The sequence below is a fragment of the Podarcis erhardii genome, assembly GCF_964252035.2.
Source record: "Podarcis erhardii genome assembly, chromosome: 9".
Lineage (NCBI taxonomy): Eukaryota > Metazoa > Chordata > Lepidosauria > Squamata > Lacertidae > Podarcis > Podarcis erhardii.
The window spans coordinates 73,819,928-73,842,701 of record NC_138512.1 but is presented as its reverse complement, the minus strand read 5'-3'; the positions used below and the strand labels follow the sequence as shown (position 1 = coordinate 73,842,701).

At 42.6% G+C, this 22,774-nt stretch overlaps 1 protein-coding gene across 3 annotated transcripts in view; it reads left to right on the top strand.

Annotated features, from left to right (window-relative positions):
* The window catches only part of CTNNA2 (catenin alpha 2), a 536,832-nt gene that overhangs the window by 40,507 nt on the left and 473,551 nt on the right, over positions 1–22,774 (top strand). For all 3 annotated transcript variants that reach the window (XM_081876762.1, XM_081876760.1, XM_081876761.1), the window contains exon 2: positions 15,718–15,824. In XM_081876762.1, coding sequence (XP_081732888.1) covers positions 15,723–15,824 — 102 coding nt within the window. In that variant the 5' untranslated portion in view covers positions 15,718–15,722. The remainder of the gene's footprint in view (positions 1–15,717; positions 15,825–22,774) is intronic.

The following is a 22,774-nucleotide window of genomic DNA, read 5'->3' as shown; positions in this document are numbered from 1 at the left end:
GAGTCTGCTAACCAATGAGATTATTTAGAAAACCATGCATGACGGTGTTCTTAGAGTCATAACTTTCTGTTGGGTTCCAGGATTGTGTAAGCAACTGAAACTAACACATCTGATAGGTCCAGCTTTTCCTGTTCAAGTTGTGCAGTACTGGTAGCTGCCTCAGTCTCTTCAGTTGGGATAATCTCATGCCCTGCCTGTACAGTGTCTGATGAAGTATCTGCAGTATCTGTCTGGGGCTCAATATCTGTCTTCTGCTTTTTGAAGTAGTTGCAGATATCCATAGCTAGACAAATAAAACCAGCTTTGTTGATTTGCTCTCTCTCTCTAGCAACCTATATGGAAAACCTCCATGCCTTTCTGTCAACCTTCAAACCAATCAAAATGATAAGTTTCTGTTTCCTAAGAAAATGATTTTTGCTATGATTTCCTGAGAACCTTGCAAGCACTTTCAGTTTTTACTCTTCTGGGCTAGTTTTATTCCTGGCTAAAGCCTTTCCCTGCTCCTCAGAAAGCACGATCGGGTCCAGCTGCAGCTCCAAGTGCCTCATGTGATCACAAGAAGGCATAACTCATTTGCTTATATTATCATTGCTAAGGGTTTTCAAATCTTTCAACATTTGCAGAAGCATCATCATTAGAGTAGAACAAGCAGCATTCATCTGAACTGCCTACTGGCCCCCAGAAAATTTCAGTGTCTGGCAACCAGCCTCAACAAGAGTTGTCTCGGAGATCATTCTAAACCTCTTGTTGACTGGCTGGATGTGTGTGTATCCGTGTACATTAAAACAAATGCATTTAGGACTCCTGGGACATGGGGTAAGACTAGCTGATTATTTCTGTGATGGTCCACTGATTGTTTCACTTGGCATTTATTTTTTTGTGGTTTATGGATTGTATATTTGTGGGAGATTTTCTGTTGTCTAGTTGTTTTGCTCTTATGTTTGTGAGCAGTTCCCCTGCACGGGGCACCAAGCGGAAGGGATGCAAAATCAAGAAGCTATATAATCGAGAAGATTCATTTGGGGGTGCCAATATTTGGCCTTTGTCAGGGCGCCATATTACCAAAAATTACCAAAGTCTCCACCCCTGGCATAGGTGTAGATATTCAGAGTTCTTAATGTTTCTTTGCTTATTTTTCTTTGGTAGGGAAAAAAAAAACTATCTATCTATTAGTGCATAAACTTGTAATGTCTCTAATCTCAATTTTTGTGTGTCCTATAACTTCTGTTTGCCAGTGATATGTGTATTGCTGATCTGTTCATCTGCCTGTATTAATTTGGCTGTGAGTATAGGATTAGCCTCACTGTAGTGAAATCTGCTGCTGTTGTCCTGCAAATTCTGCCAACTGGACCCTCATCATACTAAACTTGTCCCGTATTTATTGCGGTCAGCACATTTTCCATAGCGCTTGAAGCCGAGAGCTTAGCAACTATTTGTTTACTTATTTCAAAGAACATTGTTACAGTCTAGACAGCATTACTGGAATGAAGTAATGCTGCCTTGATTATGCCATGTGAATGACAAGCAGAAAACAAAATATGAGGGCGGAAATTGAAAATTAGTTTCTGTGCATTTAGTGCAATTTACTTGCAGGAAAAAATGGCTAGCTTCTTATTAATACTCCTAATTAATACTCCTAAAAATAAATAATAAATTCCAGAAGAGTAGTTCGGTAGTGTGCAGTTGAGTGGACTGCTTCCTTGGAAACTAACATACTGTTCTGACTTTTGGCTGTAAAATCTCAGGCCATAGAGTATCAGTGGCCAACTTTTTTTTGGACAAGTGTGGCATAAGTAATTTTTTAAAAAAATATTAAGACTAATGTGTGCTGTGCTACACATGGCGCTCACACTGTATATGTGCTCTATGCTTTGGAGGGTTCTGCATTTTGTCTACTGAGTTAGGATTTAGGGAAAAGTGCAGTCCTGACTATATCATACCTGCATCTATGGGTCCTCGTGTTCCTGCTCCAGCAAACACCTACTGCCTGTAGCATCTGTGCCATGATGGTCCATGCCGAAGTATATTTCATCAGATACATACAGTGGGCCTGTGCATTTAATAATGTTGGCTGATTCTTCCTGCAAAAGCATGTGTCTAGGATTTAAATTAATCCTGGGCTTGGTGCCAGGACTTTCACAATGATGCAATAGTTGGGACATTTTTTCCTGTACTTCCATACTGTTTTGAGAGGACAGTCTGGGCATGTGCTGATTTGTTCCCACATAATGAATAATCATGGTTGGTTGTCACATATATGAGTTTAGGAGCAGGGTTTTCAGGTCAGTTTTCAAAATAATGCTTGGTGCCAAAGAATGCTTCTATGTTACGGAAAATAGTAGTATTGTCCTAGGCTTTTATGTTAGTTTTAGAACTTGCAAACCAGCACAGAATGGAAATCTACTATAAGCAAGTTAAAGAATGGATTAAAGAACATAATGTGAAGATACATGAACTACAGAGTATAGCTCTGCTTTAACTGTTGCTATGGAAATGATTGTTGCAGGTTTTTGGGATACGTGCAAGGAATTGGAGGCTGAGGAAAGGAAGGGAGGAGAAGAATTTCAAATGTATAGAAGGGAGTGAGGCCACTGTGCAATTTGGCTGATCCTTATTCAATTGGATTTGGAGCAGGGGGAGGCAGTGGGGGGAAGCTTGGGGTAATTAATGTGTCAATTTCTATAAGTGAAACCACTGCAGCAAACAATATTTCCTCCTTGGCACTTACATGGAAACTTATTTAGTGAAGGAGTACTTTTGTAGTATGGTTGCCAGTTAAGATATCCAGAAAATAACCAGGATGGGAACCTCAGGGTAGGGAACCTCAGGTCTGAGGATGAAATGTGGCTGTCTAGGCTTCTCTTTCTAACCATAATGATTGCCCTGAGAACTCTGGACCTTAATGCTGGGAACAAAAACAAGCAGCTTTTTTGAGGAGCGGGGGGTGGGTGCGGGATGTCAATTTAGTAAGCATTTAAATTCAGGTACTTTTATCTCCTCATTCTTTTCTACACATGTCTCCCTTGTAAGGCAGTTATCTTTGTAATATCACATTGGACATGGTAGTTCAATATTTACAGTAGTTTACAGATGTGAAAGTCAAGTGCAGTGATCAAGTGTCTTATCAGATGATACACAGGGAAATGACAAGATGGCAGGGAACTGAACAGAAACACGTAAGTTCTTGTAATAGGGCTAGACTGCCTTGACTGACAGAAGAAGGGAATATTTGCTTTGCTTTTGTTAATTTCATTGAACTTTAACAAAATGCAAAACTAGACTGCAGTATTGAATTGAAAAGGCTCAGATATGAAAATGAAACATTGAGATTGCCCCAGGCAAGAGAACCACACAGCAGACTGTATTCCAGCACTTCACAGAACTCTTAATTCATATATGGGTATGTTTACAAAACTCCACATACATAAGCTTGGCTGTCACAAAGGTAACTGGGAATGCAAAAGTTCAGATTCTCAGGGACTTTTGGGCTAGCAGACCTTCATCACCTTGGATGTGTTTTGGCACAATGTTGCATAGCCTGGGCTTGTAGCAGTGATTCTTGTAGCCTGAAATTATGAGTGCAGTAAATGTACAAGGACACCAAAATCAATCTGAAGTTCAGTTCCTATTAAAAAGAGGAAGAGTTGCTATGTTGACATTTCTGGCATCTACACTGGAGTAAATAATATGTGGGAATGATAAAACACTGTAATGCAAGGCTGATTTAGTTGTAAACAGAGTGTGAGACGTTTCAGCAATAGCAGCTCACTGTTGGTGTAAATTTGCTTTTTCAACTCTTTTGTGTAACTAAGGAGGGGAGACAACTTATTTAGAATATTTTTTGTTGGTGTAACAGGGTTTAAGTCTTAAGAATATATTGCTGTTTTCTCTCTGCATATTTCCAGTAAAACTCATCTGTTGCTCTGGTCAAGTTTTTTTGCGTTTTTAAAAATCTCTGGTTAGTTTTTTAGAAGAAAAGTTTTTGGCTTGCACTATAAGAAAGCTGCTTTTACTCTATCTCATAATGTCTTTGATGGTTCTGTTAACATGCATATGTCTCCTCCAGAAGTTTTAGAATTTGCAGAACATTGTTTGAAGCTTGTAGTCACAGTGGGAGTCTATATAGTCAAGCACTAATTAAATCTGGGAAACATTTGCCTAAGCAAGCTGACTTTATACCATTAACATTTTTGCTGTCATTCACAACTCTGAATCTGCCAGTTTTGACACGAAATGGTTGCTTTACAGTCTGACAGTCTAATCTTCTGAATTGGCTTCCAATAGTGCTCTGCACTAGCCTTGCAGGTGGTAGAGAGTTAAGAGAGCTGAACCAGATCAGTGACAGTTTTTAAAATGTTACGTCCAAGAGGCTTATGTAGAATAGGCAAGAAGCTACAACCAATAACATTTTCTGTTTTGGTTACTTTGCTTGCCATTTGGCAAGCCAGTTTGCTGAATATTTTGCCAAAAGGGCCAGAGGTCTTGGCAAAGTGCAAGTTCATCCTTATACTCTAGCCTCATAAAGGACGGCTGGACTCTGCTGCCCGGGAGGACTCTCCTGTATGTGAGTGTCTGAGGGCCCTGCTCCTTCCTGCCACTCACCATCTGGCCTGGGTCGGGGCCTGAAGCCTCATAAAGGACTGCTGGACTCTGCTGCCCGGGAGAACTCTCCTGTGTGAGTGTATGGGGTCCTGCTCCTTCCTGCCACTCACCATCTGGCTTGGGGCAGGGCCTGACGGGCCTCACTAGAACAGTTGCTGTTACTGCCGGAGGGGTGCAGAGTGCTTTTAAAATGTTTTAAAATTTTTATTTTGATTTTTTTGTATGTGGGGGGGGTGCGGTGGATGTTTATTGGGCCTGGGAATTTGTTTGATTTTATGTTTTTGTAATTTTTGTAATTTTTATTGTTTTTTGTTTATATTGTCTTATTTGTGTTTTTTTTTGTGTTTTTTTTTGTTTTGTTTCTTAAAGGGGTTATTTTGTTCTTAAGGAGAGGGGTCAGGGCTGCCGGGGAATGGGCCCCAGCCCACAAAATGGCTGGGATATGCTTCACAGGGGGGAATGCACTGGGACAACCGATCTCAGTGATCACGGGTAGGAGGAGGAGTTACGCTAAGACCAGACCATGTCATTACAGAGGAGGCAGGTTTAGTCGTTGTCTGAGGACTATCCCTGCCTCTGGGTCTGGTCCTGACCGGATGAATACTAGAATCAGCAAGGGATACCCACATGACCTGAAAGTGTTGCTGTGCAATGCCAGGTCAATGATTCATAAGACCACTGCCATCCATGACTTGATCATGGATGGAGGACTTGACCTGGCATGTGTAACAGAGACTTGGTTGGATGAAGCAGATGGGCCTGTCCTTGCCGCTGCTTGTCCACCAGGTTTCTCTTACGCACAGCAACCCAGGTCATGTGGGCGGGGAGGGGGGGTTGCAGTGATTTTTAGGAAGTCATTAGTTTGCACCAGGCGTCCTATTGGGAAGACCCAGTTTTCTGAGTGCATGTTCTGGAAGTTGGGCAATAGGGGCAGTACAGGATTCCTTTTCGTGTACCGACCTCCCCGCTGCACCAAGGATTCCCTGCCCGAGCTGCTTCAGGTCGTGGCGGATGTTCTCCTGGAGACACCTAGCTTGGTCATCCTAGGGGATTTTAACATCCATGCCGACACGACCTTACAAGGGGCCGCTCGGGACTTCGTGGAAAGCATGGCCTCCATGGGGCTGTCCCTGAATAAGTCTGGCCCAACCCATAGCCGCGGACATGCCTTGGACCTGGTGTTTACCTCTACGGATGTTGGTGATCTGACACTAAGTAAAAGCGAAACGAAAGAAGTGCCATGGTCAGATCACTTCCTGGTGCAACTGGACTTCTCTGCGACCCATCCCCTCTGCAGGGAGGTGGGACCGATTCGGATGGTCCACCCCCGCCACTTAATGGATCCGAATGGTTTCCAGAGAGTGGTTGGGGATGCTTTATCCCATGTTGATGGCCTTTCAGCCGATTCCCTGGTGGCCCGCTGGAATGTGGAGTTAACCAGGGCTATTGACTGTTTGGCTCCGAAGCGCCCTCTCCGATTGCATGAAGCCCGGAGAGCCCCGTGGTTTTCCACGGATCTGAGGGCAATGAAACAATCGTTGAGACGGCTAGAGCGCCGGTGGCGGATAACTCATTCTGAATCTGACCGGACACGGGTTAGAGCTCAACGTCGAGCCTACCAAGTGGCGATAGCGACGGCGAAGAAGACTTTCTTCACCACCTCTATTGCATCTGCAGAAAACAGCAGCAGGAGACTCTTTCAGGTGGTTCGCAATTTAGCGGAACCACCTGTAACATCGGGGCCCAGTACGGGCCACATGTTCTCCTGCAATGATTTTGCAAATTTTTTTGCAGATAAAATCGCTCAGATTCGGGAAGAAGTAGACTCCACCGTGGGAGCAGGGCCGGGGCGGGAGAGTGCTAGAGTCCTGTCTGGTCAAGTTGTGTGGGATCAATTTCAATCTGTTACCTCTGAGGATGTGGACAGGCTGCTTGGACGAGTGAAGCCAACCACCTGTCTCCTGGATCCTTGCCCATCCTGGCTTATAAAAGCTAGCCGGGAAGGACTGGGCAATGGGCTTCGTGGGGTGGTGAATGCTTCCCTCCGTGAGGGAGCCTTCCCAGACCCGCTGAAAGAGGCGGTTATTAAACCGCTTCTTAAAAAACCATCTTTAGATGCGGCCACGATGGCCAATTATCGCCCAGTCTCAAACCTCCCATTCTTGGGCAAGGTGATTGAGCGAGTGGTTGCTGAACAACTCCAGGCACGCCTGGAAGAAGCGGACCATTTGGATCCCTTCCAGTCGGGATTCAGGCCTCATCATGGGACTGAAACTGCCTTGGTCGCACTGGTTGATGATCTCCGGCGGGCTAGGGACAAAGGTGAGAGCTGTTTCCTAGTTCTGCTGGATCTCTCAGCGGCGTTTGATACCATCGACCATGACATCCTGCTGGACCGTCTTGAGGGGCTGGGAGCTGGGGGCACTGTCATACAGTGGTTCCGCTCCTTCCTCCTGGGCCGTGTTCAGAAAGTGGTGGTGGGGGATGAGTGTTCAGACCCCTGGCCGCTCACTTGTGGGGTGCCTCAGGGTTCTGTCCTCTCCCCCATGCTTTTCAACATCTACATGCAGCCGCTGGGAGGGATCATCAGGAGGTTTGGGCTGGGTGTTCATCAGTATGCAGATGATACCCAGCTCTACCTCTCTTTTAAATCGGAACCAGTGAAGGCGGTAAAGGTCCTGTGTGAGTGTCTGGAAGCGGTTGGAGGATGGATGGCGGCTAACAGATTGAGGTTGAATCCTGACAAGACAGAAGTACTGTTTTTGGGGGACAGGAGGCGGGCAGGTGTGGAGGATTCCCTGGTCCTGAATGGGGTAACTGTGCCCCTGAAGGACCAGGTGCGCAGCCTGGGAGTCATTTTGGACTCACAGCTGTCCATGGAGGCACAGGTCAAATCTGTATCCAGGGCAGCTGTTTACCAGCTCCATCTGGTACGTAGGCTGAGACCCTATCTGCCTGCGGACTGTCTCGCCAGAGTGGTACATGCTCAGGTTATCTCCCGCTTGGACTACTGCAATGCGCTCTACGTGGGGCTACCTTTGAAGGTGACCTGGAAACTACAACTAATCCAGAATGCGGCAGCTAGACTGGTGACTGGGAGCGGCCGCCGAGACCATATAACACCGGTCTTGAAAGACCTACATTGGCTCCCAGTACGTTTCCGAGCACAATTCAAAGTGTTGGTGCTGACCTTTAAAGCCCTAAATGGCCTCGGTCCAGTATATCTGAAGGAGCGTCTCCTCCCCCATCGTTCTGCCCGGACACTGAGGTCCAGCTCCGAGGGCCTTCTGGCGGTTCCCTCACTGCGAGAGGCCAAGTTGCAGGGAACCAGGCAGAGGGCCTTCTCGGTGGTGGCGCCCGCCCTGTGGAATGCCCTCCCATCGGATGTCAAGGCGATGGACAACTACCTGACATTCAGAAGACATCTGAAGGCAGCCCTGTTCAGGGAAGTTTTTAATATGTGACATTTTAGTGTATTTTTTTATCTCTGTTGGAAGCCGCCCAGAGTGGCTGGGGAAACCCAGCCAGATGGGCGGGGTACAAATAATAAATTATTATTATTATTATTATTACATTCTTTCCTAGCACTGGGACTGAGATAATTGACATGCTGTGGGATAGATGATATGGCACTGACTCTAATTCCCTGTCATTGCCAAACCTCTGAGCCTTAAAAAGTTGTGCTGGCCTAGGTCCCATTTAAGAAGGGCATGACCTTCAGCTTGTGGAGTTTGTTATCGCCTGGGTTGTAAATTGGTTTATAGATAATTATTGCACTGTGAAATTAAGTCCTCAATTTGCTCCATAAAACAAGAATTGCAGGAAAGTAGCAGTAAACTTCCTCATTCTCTCCTGCCAGTTCCTCCTACCAAGCTTAGTAGACCAACTGTGCAGTGACAGTGATTGTCTCCCCATGGCCACTTTAAAGACATTAAGTGAATGGCTCTAGGTTTTTTGGTTGGATGTTAACCATTAGCATGCAATGCCTGCTCCGCTCAGCAAGTGCTCTGGTTTCTAGCTGCAGCAATTTCAAAATGCTAGTGACACTCCGGTCTTCTCTGTCTCCCTACCCTCTCCAAAAACATGAACTGTGATTTATGGCCAAAGTTAGAGATAGGGAATTAAGTCCACACTTAATTTTGAAAGTGGGAATGTGGTGTGTATTCAACTAAGTTTTACTCAGAGTAGTCCCATTGAAAGTTATGAACATGACTAAGTTAGGTCCATTCATTTCAATGGGTCTGAGTGAAGCTGTTGAATACCACCCATTTTTATTTTTTTTTAGAAGCTCAGTGGCAAAGGAAAAGTATTATTAGAGTGAGACAGGTTTTTCCCTCTATCCTACCTGCCTGTGAGGCAAAAAAGAACAAACTTCAGTGCATCCACCTCCAGGCCACTCACAACTCGTAACAGCACAGGTTCGTTATTACTCTTGAGATATTTGGTTACCTTCGGATTTTACTTTTGCAGGCCTCTTGACAAGATCGATATGAAAAATCGACTGAAAACACTGGTTCTCTTGTAAACAGAGTTTGAAAGAGCGAGATCCTCAAAAATTTCACTGCTAACAGTATACAGTGGAGAGGTAGTGTCCTGTGTGGAGTAGCATGCCTAGGATAACATTCACCTAAGTGGAAGCGTTAACATGTATGTGCAATATAGAAAATCGGAAGCTACAACTGATGATAGGATTTGCTAAATTGTTAGAAATTCAGGCCAAATGCTGTGCATCTGTTTTCTAACCTGTGAATGTAGCTCCTCTGATAGACCTGAGTCCCATTTTGTTTTTTCATCTGTCACTGTTTCTCACTTCTCCCATATACTATTAAGCTGGTTGTCATTGCCTTCTAATAATAGAAAACACTCCTGGTGACCATTCACAGGGATCAGGTTTTGATCTTGGAATTTCTTTAAAAGGATTGGGGTTTTGTTTGTTTGTTTGTTTTTGGTTCAAGGGTGGTAGTGAGGGAGATATAAAAAACTCAACTATCATGGAAAAGTTGGGGAAGGTAGCTTTTAAACATGTTTTCACATTAAGCAGCCAGTCCATTAAGACATTTCTGCATCAGTTGAGTGCCCCCCATTGTGATTGGATCATATTTTCACTTCTACATTTCTTTCAGGGGATGAAGGACATTCATTAGTTTATCCCATTTTATTCTCACAAGAACCCTCTGAAATAAGTTAGACTGAGAGTGAGTGACTGGTCCAACATTACCTAATAAGCTAACTGATGAGGAAAAAATTGAATACAGTGGTACCTTGGGTTACAAGCACCTCAGGTTACAAACACTTCGGGTTACAGAAGTAGTACCCAGAAGTAGTACCTTGGGTTAAGAACTTTACTTCAGGATGAGAACAGAAATTGCATGGCGGTGGTGCGGCGGAAGCGGGAGGCCCCATTAGCTAAAGTGGTACCTCAGGTGAAGAATGGTTTCAGGTTAAGGATGGACCTCCGGAATGAATTAAGTACATAACCAGAGGTACCACTGTATAGGTTTTCTCAGTCTGACTCCACCATTCTGAACACTGGTTTAAAAGAAACAAGGCTGTTTCTGTTTAAGATATTTGTTTGCTGCTTTCTCATCAATAGCATGGCTGCCTATGCAGCGAAGTGTTCATTAAATCATGAGTACCTGTTTACTCATAAATTTTGTAAAATTCTAATTAATGTCAAGTTATCTTGTTCTTTGAGGAAATTAAAGGATTAATTGCAATCTAAATGGGAAGGTTAGCTGCAGTCAAAGGAGATTATTTTTTTCAATTTAGTAGTAATGACTGTCCAGAATTGTTTAGCGTGATCTAACAGAGGTGGGTAACACACCCCATGCATTCTTGATTTCATGTTTTGAACTCCAAAGTCCTCTGAGAGAATCAGATGAGGCATCGCTCCCTTTTCCTCTAGGGCTCATACTTGCCATTAGCTCTTCCCTTCGATAACAGTATTTCCCATCTTCAGGTAGGTAGCCGTGTTGGTCTACCACTGTCAAAATAAATTTAAAAAACCCAAACGTCAAGTAGCACCTTAGAGACCAACTAAGTTTGTTCTGGGTATAAGCTTTCATGTGCATGCACACTTCTTCAGATACCAGATACTTCTTCAGATGCGTCAGAGCATTTTATTTATTTAACCAACATGGTTTGCTCATTAGGTCATGTATGTCATTATAATTGTCTGTACCTGGAAATCTTGAGGGTTCAAGATCATTTGTGGGACGAGGGCAATTGCTGTAAAAGTAATGAATCTCTTCATGATTTTCTTCTCCCTGTATTCATCACATATATTATTCTGTTAATTCACAAAACTAAAAAATTATTACTTCATCCTGCAGCTGCTCAGTTAAATATTGTATTGGGATTATAAATTCTTTACAGTGACAGTGACTATATTAGCACTGGGATAGAGTCCAGCAGAGGAAGGTAAGGTGGATCTACACCATTTTCTGCATTTGAATGAAGATTAGATGCCTTTCTGAATGAGAGGCAGTGGCCAAATTCAAGTTAATGGGGCCTGATACTGTAATTACTGGAGGAAATTCAATCTTCTATTGGAATCCATTCTGCTAGCTATGCTTGAATTGCAGAGCCAATATTGCTGGTTGTGATATGCATTCCTTTTACTCTCAGGGATTATGGAGAGCGTATTTGGAGAAGTGTAATAGACCCCTTCTATATCAAATGGATTGCATGAAGAACTTCACAGGCGATTTCTTCAAAAGCATTTGAGTACTTTTCTGACACCACTAGGGAGAAAGCTCTAGGCATTTATTCAAAAGTGTTGTCCTCTGAATTGTGAAGTAGTTCAGTTGGTTGAACAGTATTATGAAAATGACTGAATGAAGAATAAGCTATTAGAAAATCAGGGATATAATATTCCCCCCCCCCTTTGTGGTAAGTAAATGCACAATTACAGTACTCAAGTTCCTTTTCCATCTCTTGCCAGATTTCCCAATATTGAGTCTCCCCCTATTTATTTATTTATCTATCTATTTTACATATCTTAATACATCAATTATACAGTCCAATATTGTGTGTGTGTGTGTGTGTTTGTGTGTGTGTATTTTGTTTGTTTTCTCTACAGGCAAAGGGCTTTGTTATATATTTTAGGACCCCTGATGCAGCTAGCTAACATGATTGTTGCAGTCTCTCATTAGTTTTTCCTACTGAAAACATATGACATACATGCATACATATGTAAGCAGTTTTCAGTGTGTTTTGGGCTGCCTAGCCCAAGCAAGATAGGTAAACATTGCTTCCTCCACCATGTTGTATGAATCCTTCTTGATAAAAGAGAAGAAATGCTGGATTTCCATTTTTTCAGGACAAATGTTTCCAGTCCATATGCTTAATCTGTAGTTTAGAGTTCCCCCTCTTTGTTCCGGGTAGTGGAATAAACACAACTACAAATCTTAACTATGACTGCACAGGCATTGATTTAATAATTTTTAGATTTAAGAATAGTTTGTAGTCCAAGCTGTAGAAGTAAAATGCTAGCAAAGTCAGTGTGAGTTATGTGTGACACATATGCCATTTGTAGACGTCATTCCTGCCCAGGGCTAGTGTACTGCAGCTTTGCACACTTGCCCTTTTTTTATTTTATTCCTAAACTGTGATTATGTTGCTAGGTTTTATCTCTTGTGCAATCTCAAATTATCTATTTTCTACATAACCTTTATGGTAACATCTGAAAAACACTATTGTTAAGTCCGTCTGTTTTCAGGTTGACCAAAACTGGTCCTTGGTTGCCAGTGATCCCGCCCCCCGCCCCCCGCCCCCGTGTATGTGTGTCATGTGTGTTTATTATTTAAAGCTAAAGTGTGGCAGTCACTTGTTTCTTGGCATGTGCCTGCACCAAAGTAAGTCTGCAGGTCAGTAATAATAATAATAATAATAATAATAATAATAATAATAATAATAATAATTTATTATTTATACCCCGCCCATCTGGCTGGGCCTCCCCAGCCACAGTGTTATTTCTGTTCTTCTATTAACATTACAGTGGTACCTTGGGTTACAGACGCTTCAGGTTACAGACGCTTCAGGTTACAGACTCCGCTAACCCAGAAATAGTACCTTGGGTTAAGAACTTTGCTTCAGGATGAGAACAGAAATCACATGGCGGCGGGGCGGCGGCAGCGGCGGCAGCGGGAGGCCCCATTAGCTAAAGTGATACCTCAGGTTAAGAACAGTTTCAGGTTAAGAACAGACCTCCAGAACGAATTAAATTCTTAACCCGAGGTACTACTGTATAGAAATCATTTGAAAGGTTATAAAACTTAAAAGGATGTAACAAAAGTATGTCAAAACCATGAAGTTTAGTGGTGCAAAACATCCATTGGAAATATCTGCCAGAGTTGCACCAATTTTTTTCTGTGGCTAAAAGACAGCTTGGGCCCCCTCTGTCATCTCTTGGGGGGTTGCACTGCTTGTCAGTGAATAATGAGAGGTGCTTACAAGCAATGTGTGTTTTCTTGATATGTTTCTTGATGCTTGCTGCCTTTCTTTTCTCTAAATTTCTACCTTCATTTCTGTTACCCCTGCTTGTCTCTTCAACAATCCCACAATCCTCCCCACATATTTTTGTTTCCTTTTTTCCCTATCTTTCTCTCTGCCCCCCAATCTCCTTCATATTTGTAACTAAGTTCTAGTTGTATCTGTTTCCATACATTACTGTGATATCCGTAATAGGATTCATTATTTGGTTGAATACAAATTGATTAACCTCTTTAGTTGTTTGTCTTTAGGTTAGACAGCACACCCCTAGGGTATGCAAAGTTGTTTTCTAATATTTATAATCCTTTATATGAGGTAGCTATGTAGCATTTTATAGTACTTAGAAAGGATTTTATGCTAGGTAAAAGACTGCAGAGAACTGGCAGAATTTTTTGGTCCTATCTATTATTATTATTTATGGGACGCAAGTGGCGCTATGGGTTAAACTACAGAGCTTGCTGACTGGAAGGTCGGCAGTTTGAATCCCCGCGACAGGGTGAGCTCCCATTGCTTGGTCCCTGCTCCTACCAACCTAGCAATTTGAAAACACGCAGTGCAAGTAGATAAATAGGTACCGCTCCAGTGGGAAGGTAAACAGCGTTTCCATGCGCTGCTCTGGTTCGCCAGAAGCAGCTTAGTCATACTGGCCACATGACCTGGAAGCTGTCTGCGGACAAACGCCGGCTCCCTCGGCCTATAGAGCGAGATGAGCGCCGCAACCCCAGAGTCATCCACGACTGGACCTAACAGTCAGGGGTCCCTCTAACTTTATTATTATTATTTATTAAATTTATATACCAACCTTCATCTGAGGATCACAAAGCGGTTTACAGGATATGTCTGTTCAGACATAAGACACCATGATTGTTGTTACAAAAATGAAGCTGCATAAGCCTTCGTCTTGCTCTCCTCCCCTCCCCTTCTGTGTATATGAGTAGAAGGTCAAAAGCAGCCAGCCTACAGCTCTGTTGGTAGAGCATGAGACTCTTAATCGCAGGCTCATGGGTTTGACCACCACACTGGGCAAAGGATTCCTGCACTGCAAGGAGTTGGACTAGATGACCCTTGTGGTCCCTTCCAGCCCTGAAATTCTATGATCTATTTTTGAACTAACTGCAGTTTCCCATTATGTCTTAATTCAGGGAACTGTGCTTGCTTTTAAAAGCGGATAGTTAGAAAACCTAAGTATCAAACCACGGCACTTGTGTAGACTTATTTTCATAATAACAAATCATGGATTATTGTTAAACATCTGAACAGGACCTTTTCTTTGGATGGGTTTATCTGAACCAGTGTGGTCTAGATGGGTCAAATTGTACAGTGGTGTCTCGCAAGACGAAAAGAATCCGTTCCGCGAGTCTCTTCGTCTAGCGGTTTTTTCGTCTTGCGAAGCAAGCCCATTGACGGCTTAGCGGATTAGCGCTATTAGCGGTTTAGCGGCTTTTAGCAGCTTTTAGCGGCTTATCGGCTTAGCGGATAAGCGGATAAGCGGCTTAGCGGCTTAGAAAAAGGGGGGGAAAGGGAAAAAACCCCGCAGGAACTCGCAAGACATTTTCATCTTGCGAAGCAAGCCCATAGGAAATTCGTTTTGCGAAGCACCTCCAAAACGGAAAACTCTTTTGTCTAGCGAGTTTTCCGTCTTGCGAGGCATTCATCTTGTGGGGCACCACTGTACTTAAGAGATGAATTTAATGGTAAAACTAAGCTACATACTTCTGGCTATGTCTATCATCCTCACTGATACAAATGGAAAAAGTGGCCTACATAAAAAGGCTTGCCAAGGGACTCTGGATATTAAATTATGAACTTTGTGGCCTAGATAGGAGACCAAGCCTGATGAAGTTGCCATAGATCTTCTATGCTGAATCTTCTTCATACACAGATAGAAACAGGCATATGCAATAGCATGATGCTTCTGGACTGGTTAAACTTTGTATAGGGACTTGACCTTCAGCTGGATGCATACTTCACTTAGCGCCAGATTTCTGTTTCTATTTGGACACCCTCTGGCCTCTAGGCTAGATTTGGATACAGCCACTCAAGACTCCAACAGAGTACAGTAATCAGAATGGCTGCAAAGATGACCCAAAGAAAGATAGTAGAATATATTGTAAACTGAAAGAGCAGTTGAAATTGCTAATTTTTTTATTCAACACATATTTACTATGCTACACATCAACTTCAAAAATGCTTCCATAAATGTAAATTTTTGATGTATTTTTTCACAAAAAGTTTGTTAATTATAGCTACGGAATGGAAAATGAGTTTGTATTCACTGGAACCAGCCCTAAGTCAACAATAATTTAAGTTGCTAACATTGTCATCAGACTTTTAGGAAACTAGGAGATAGCATCTTCTCAGTGTCTTACGGGATTTTTATTTTATTTTTAAATAAGAATCTTTGGCTAAAAAGACCCCAATGTAGAAATGTTGTCTTACTGATTCAAATCAGAAATAACTCTTATGGGGAATGTAAACCATCTCTGTTGTTGTTGTTCCTATACATAATTAGTAAATGTAACCCCTTTCTAGTTTGAGTCTTGATTTAAGTTCTTAGTGATATGCAACTATATACACAGGTTTAGAATCATAATTGACTGATTTATTATTTTCTTGCTCTAGGGAGCATGACTTCTGCAACTTCACCTATCATATTAAAATGGGATCCCAAAAGTTTGGAAATCAGGACCCTTACTGTGGAGAGACTGTTGGAGCCACTAGTTACACAGGTAAGCACAGCATTAGCTGCTATTCTGTTTGTTTAGTCATACTTTACATAATTTTCAGTATTTATAGTATGGCGGGAGCATTGTTAACTCATGAATGCAAGACAGAAAGACAAGGTAGGTTAAATATCTTTAGCTGAAATAGTTGTACAGTATTGCACATTTTTCAGGCTTCACCAACATTTTGATTCTGAGGGAGAGGGCGAGCAAAATTTCAAGTTGGATAGAATAATGTTCTGAATTATGATGGGCGGCCTTGAGTTGTCAGGTTTTCTTTGTCACAACTAATCATATACTACAATGTGGATAGTAATTTAGCATTAAGAAGATGAAGAAAACCTTCAGTACATGATATGAATGTTAATGATGGTTGCATGTCTAAATAGTTCAATATCATCCATAGTTGTTTGCTTGCTGCCATAGTTATCAGAAGTGTTCAGTTAACAAAAACCTTTTGTTTAAACATGTTGTGATAAGGCTTTTCCATGTTCATTCAAGTTACAAAATGGTGGGAGATTGCCTCTGTCAATGGCCACACTTTTAACAGACGTCTGCTGAAAACCTTTATATTCTGACAGGCTTATTCAGGCAATTAAAAATACATTTTTCTATAATAGTTAAACAATTTTTTTATTGAATGCTTTTATGTATAACTATTGCAATCTACTCTGATATTTTTTATGACTAGCGATATATATTTTTTTATAAAAAAATAGAATGAATTATAAATGAGTATTATATAGTAGCCTAACTTGTGGTTTAACTTTGCCAGTACTTAGGCACTAGCTTGCTGTCAGAAGCAGAGCAGTCCCAGATCTGTATGTTCACTGGAAGCTACCATTCCACATTACAAGTACCCACCTGGCAACCAGGGCAATCCCTGTGAAAGGATACAGTTTGGATGGCCCTTGAGAGACTGCTGCCTCTTGAGGACTTTGTCCCCTTGCCTCCACATCTGTGAAAACTTAAGCTGCAAGCTCTTTGAGGTTCAAGCCTATGTTTTGTGCATTGTTCGCATGTGAAGTCCCATGTATATTGTAGTTCTATATAAATAATAATATTGCTATTAATTTTCCTAGGTATTTTGTGGCTTACTAACATATGGATGCTGGTGGTGCTGTGGGTAAAACCTCAGTGTCTAGGGCTTGCCGATCGCATGGTCGGCAGTTCGAATCCCCGCGGCCGGGGTGAGCTCCTGTCTTCCGGTCCCAGCTCCTGCCCACCTAGCATTCGAAAGCACCCCTAAGTGCAAATAGATAAATAGGTACCGCTTTATAGCAGGAAGGTAACAGCGTTTCCGTGTGCTGCGCTGGTGCTGGCTCGCCAGAGCAGCTTCGTCTTGCTGGCCACGTGACCCGGAAGTGTCTTCGGACAGCGCTGGCGCACGACCCTAGAGTCGGACACGACTGGCCCATACGGGCAGGGGTACCTTTACCTTACTTAACATATGGCTACCAGATTTTTTTCAATGAATCTGGGGACACTTTTAAAAAAAAAGTTACATGCTTTATTATCCCTAATTACATCTATACTTCAGCTATTTTGCTGTCTTGAGAAGTCCGGAGAAGAGAGAAACCTGGGGGGTGGAGTTGGAAGCAGAGTTTGAGAATACGACTGTGGGATGTTCACAAAATCACAGATTTGGAAAGGACCTCTGAGGGGCATCTAGGCCAACCCCCTGCAATGGAGGTACCTCAACTCAAGCAGCCTCAACTTAAAAGAACGTAAGGCTTCCCTGCTCCAATTTGACTTCTGCAGTTCCTGGCCATCGGGGAAACACTCTCATTCACGCTCTCTCACGCTCAGCTGCTCAGCATTGCGTCAGCTCCACCGCCGCTCCAGTTGGCTGAAGGGATCAAAGTCATCTCACCCCTCTGCACCTTGCCCAGCAGAGAAACCACACCTCTTGCGCTCCTCCTGGGCAACTGCGAACCACCCACCCATGACTCTCGAGCCTCCCCTGATCTCCTGCCCCCTTACCCCTTCGTTTTGAGAGTTTCACAGCGTTCGAAAGAAGAGCTTTGCACATTGCCCAGCAGAGAAACTGTACCCCTTGAGACTCTCCTGGGCAACGGCCGCCCATCTGCAATCTCTCAAAACGAAGGGGGCAGGAAATCGGGGGAGGCTCAGGAGTCACAGGTGGGCGGTGCGCCATTGCCCAGGAGGGGCGCAGGGCACACGGTTTCTCTGCCGGGCAAGGTTCCCCACCCACCTCTGCCTCTGCCTGCCTTCCCACCCCAGCTGCATATTACTCCAGGAGAGCAGGGTGTCACGTTTCCCGGGGACATTTAATGAAATCCGGGGACATTCCAGGGACTGAATTTGTCTGGGGACAGATTTGCAAATCCGGAGACTGTCCCTGGGAAACGGGGACATTTGGTAACCCTATACTAACACTATTGCAGCAAAATATTAAGGAAAAAACTTTCCCTTTTTGATATCATTAGAATAAATGCCTGCTACCAATTTGTTTCACAGTTGCTTATACCAAAAATAATATGTCCCCACCCCCCTTCTTCACAGTCATTCTCTTGGCTGGGGAGGGTGGGGTATAAATAAAAATTATTATTATTATTATTATTATTATTATTAAACACTTTGATTAGTAGTTGTAGAAGCACTAGTGCTGCCTGTTGTGTAATTTTGAAATAAATGAGTGCTCTAGTAACTATTGCTCCTATGTGAAGAGACACTTATTTTTTATCTCTCATGCATTTGTGTTTTGTAGACCATTTTGTCATTTGTACAAGATAGATATGGAAATATAATCATAATCCAAATTATAGAAGCACAAAGTATTTGCTGCAGAAGAGACTAAGGCATGCCCAGAATATGAAAGGGTGAGAAATAAGGTCAAATGCAATTTTGTAGGATATAATACTTTAAATATTTATCTGTAGCAATTGATAAATACTGTGTGGACTCCATTCAGATATAATTGCAAGGAAACATTTCTGCAAATAATCATGAACCAGGGAATTATTAAAAAAAAAATAATGATAGTAATAGGAGCAATATCAATGAACATTAAAATATATGCTCTTCACCAGATAAAGATGAGAAATTGTAGCCAGTTTTCCTGAAATCTTGCACAGTACAGTGGTACCTTGGTTTAAGAACAGCTTAGTTTATGAACAACTTGGATTAAGAACGCTGCAAACCCAGAAGTAGGTGTTTTGGTTTGTGAACTTTGCCTTGGAAGCAGAACATGTTCCGCTTCCTGTTGAGTGTGTTTCATTGGTAAATTGAATCCCCCACTATGGGAAAGCATGCCTTGGTTTAAGAACGCTTTGGTTTAAAAACAGACTTATGGAACGGATTAAGTTCATAAACCAAGGTACCACTGTACAAATAAAAAAAACAAGATGCATAAAAAGGTTAGAAAACTACTTTCCAGTATGAAATAACTCTCTTTATTAATTTGATTTGATTTATATACTGCCCTTCATCACAAGATCTTAGGGCAGTTCACAAAATAAAATACAAAGTAAAAGCACAAATAAATTGTTAGAACACAAACAGCAAACCAATATCCCCCACAAACATATTTTAAAGTCTGTGGACTATTAATCAACCAAAGCCTGCCTGAAGAGGAATGTTTTCTCCTGGCACCTAAAGGTATATAATGAAGGAGCCAGGACTTCCGGGTTAGCGCGATCGGTTAATGGCGGATTCCCTCCGAGCTCCGGAGGGAATCGGCTCTGCTGAAGACGGGTCTTACCGCGCCGGCGACGCGGGGACCCTTAGAAACCACAGGCGCGGAAGCCTGCGGACTTGGTGACTCGGCGGGCACCTTTAAGCGCCTTCCCCGACCCACGAAGAGCCTTTTTAAAGGCTACGGAGAGGGTACGGAGAGCGGCGTGGTGCTGTGAGTAGACCGCTACTTCAGTGGAGCGAAGCCGCAAGCCATGGCCGGAGAACGCTGACTTTTCCCCCAAAATTTGGACTGGAAAACAAACAACCCGTGAGTAGAATGGAATTTGGACTTTAAAATTTTTACCTTTGAATTCGGCACGACCGGGGGATGTGCTAAAGGGAAGTCCGCACCCCCCTACCTACAAACGATCTAAAGCAAGGATTGGAGAACTAAGGTGGAGAGATTATTGTCTTTTTGGTGCTAGATAAAAGATATTTCCATGAATTTGACAGAAGAAGTCTTTGTGCTGGAGAGAAAGGGAGGAATTTTGGAAGTTTTTGTGTAACCCCTCCCCCCAAACCCGGGAGCGTCCTGTGTGTGTGCCGGAGGAAAAAGAATAAGGAGTTTGACAGCTGTCAAAGGAGCTGTCAAACGGGCGGTTAAAGTCAAGAACTTTGCTATTTAATAACTCTCTGAACTAAAGGTGTTACATTTGAATTGAGGTGGTTGGAAACAAAGTAGTAATAAACAACAAAGTAACGGATTGTTGGAAAAGGACTATTAAGCAATTGGAATCCCCCTAGGGGGAACTAGAGACATTACAATGGCTGCAGAGGGAAAATTACTGGCAGAGATAGAAAAAATGTTTTTTCTCGTGGGAATCTTGCAAGAGCAGAGTACGGCTATGAACAAAGAACTTATGACCTTGAATTCTAAAACAAACAACTCTGCTGAATGCATAAAGGATTCGACTGATAAAAAATCTGCAGCTGAACCAGAAGAGACATCTTTGGAATTGGAGGAGAGGAAAGAAGGAGTGGAGAAAGTACAGGTGGAAAATACCAACCAGAAGCCTATATCGTCAGAAAATAAAGAAGAAGATCTTTGGATTACAAATCTGCGAAAGATGAGAAAGATGAGGAAGGAAGTCCCTGGAGTACTTGGAATACTGGAATTTAAAGAATAAAGAAACATGATCGGGACTTCCTCTTTGAGTATGGGAGAGCAGCTGACCTTTTGCAGCAATTGCTTTTAAACATTTTGGATGGAAGAAAATTTGATGTGACTGTGACAGAACTCCTTCGAGACCTGAGGACCAACAAAAAGGATTACCAACAAAATCGGCAGAGAGAGACTGACAGAGAATTGAAGGCCTCGGATGTGAGGAATCCGGGCTAGGAACTGTTTTTGTGGACATTTGCTTGGGAAGGGATGGAAACCGGGATAGGGAGGGAGGGGAGAATAGAATTTCAAAATTTTATGATTTTTGTATTTGGCCATTGTGACCTATAATTAATATAATAAAGGGAGAAATTCGTGGAAGGGAAGTTAGGTCGACCTTAGAAAAAGGATTTAATGTTTATAAGAGAACTGGATAAATTAAATGTGGACAAGTAAAAAGAGCTAAGTTTTAAAAATAATAATAATATGTTTAAGATTATAGATAAGAACTTGCTGAACTAATTATCGGAATTGGGATGTATGAAGAGGGGGTGGGGGGAAGTCAGGGAAAGAGGGTAAAGAAAGTAAGGGTATGAAATTGTATATGTGTTGTCTTTGTCTTTTTGTGTGTGTGTGTCTTTATAAAATGTAAAAACCCAATAAAAATTTTATATAAAATATATATATAATGAAGGCGCCAGACAAACTTCCCTGGGGAGAATATTCCACAAATGGGGAGCCACTGCAGAAAAGACCCACTCTCCTGTTGCCGCCCTCTGGACGTCATGAGGAGGAGGCATGTGAAGAAAGTCCTCAGAGGATGAACGCATGAGTCTGGGTTAGTTTATATGGAGAGAGGTGATCCTTGAGCTATTTCGGTCCTGAGCCATTTAAAGATTTGTTGGTCAAAACCACACTTTGAATTGGGCCCGGAAGCTAATTGGCAGCCAGTGCAGTCAGGGCAGGGTGGATGTAAGATGCTCAAACCGTCTTGCCCCAGTGAGCAACTTGGCTGCAGAATTCTGACCAGCTGAAGCTTTTAAACCATCTTCAGAGGTAGCCTTGCATATAACGTATTACAATAATCCAGCCTAGAGGTTCCCAGAGCATAAACAACAAAAGTTAGGCTCCTTCTTCTTTTCTTCTTTGGTGATCACTCATAGCCAAGTAAGATTGTCTTCCATGAACAAGGTCTTAGTGGTGTCTTTGTGGGTAACTGTGGAGGCCAATTCTGGATCCACACACCCTTCCACAGTGGGGACATAGGTTTCTGGGTGGGAGTTGATCACGGTGAGGGTTTGCCAAATGTGCCTTCCTCTTAGAACGTTTCTCCCTTTTGTCCTGAGTTTGTGTGTCTTCAGTCCATGACACCTTTGGTAAAGGCTGTTCTCCAACTGGAAGCCTTGCAGGCCAGTGTTTACCAGTTGTCGGTGTTTACACTACATTTTTTAATATTTGCCTTAAGAGAGTCTTTAAACCTCTTTTGTTGACCACGCAATATGCTTTCCATTTTTAAGTTCGGAATAGAGTAGTTGCTTTGGAAGATGATGATCAGGCATTCGCACATGACCAGTCCAACAAAGTTGACGTTGAAGAATCATTGCTTTGACACTGGTGATCTTTGCTTCTTCTAGTACAGACATTAGTTCGCTTGTCTTCCCAAGTGATATGTAAAATTTTTCAGAGACACTGTTGATGGAATCTTTCGGGGCGTTGGAGATGGTGTTTATAAGTGGTCCACGTTTCGCAAGTAAAGTTGGTAGTACAGTGGCTTTGTAAACAAGCATTTTGGTTTCCCTGTGAATGTTCCTATCCTCAAACACTCTGTACTTCAGTTGGGAGAAAGCTTCACTTGCAGAGCTCAGGTGATGCTGGATTTCAGCATCAGTGTTGTCCCTTGTGGAAAGATGACTGCCCAGGTAGGAAAAGTGATCAACATTTTCCAGTGTTACACCATTAAATTGGATTTGTGGCTCTGCAGAGGGTTTGTTTTGTGCTTATTGGTACAGCACTTTGGTTTTTTGGATGTTGAGCTTTTTGTAAGCTTCTGCAAAGATATTTAGGATGGTTTGAAGGATATCCTCTGAGTGCTCAGACACTATGTCATCAGCATATTAAAGCTCTATGATGGAGGTTATGGTCACCTTACTCTTTG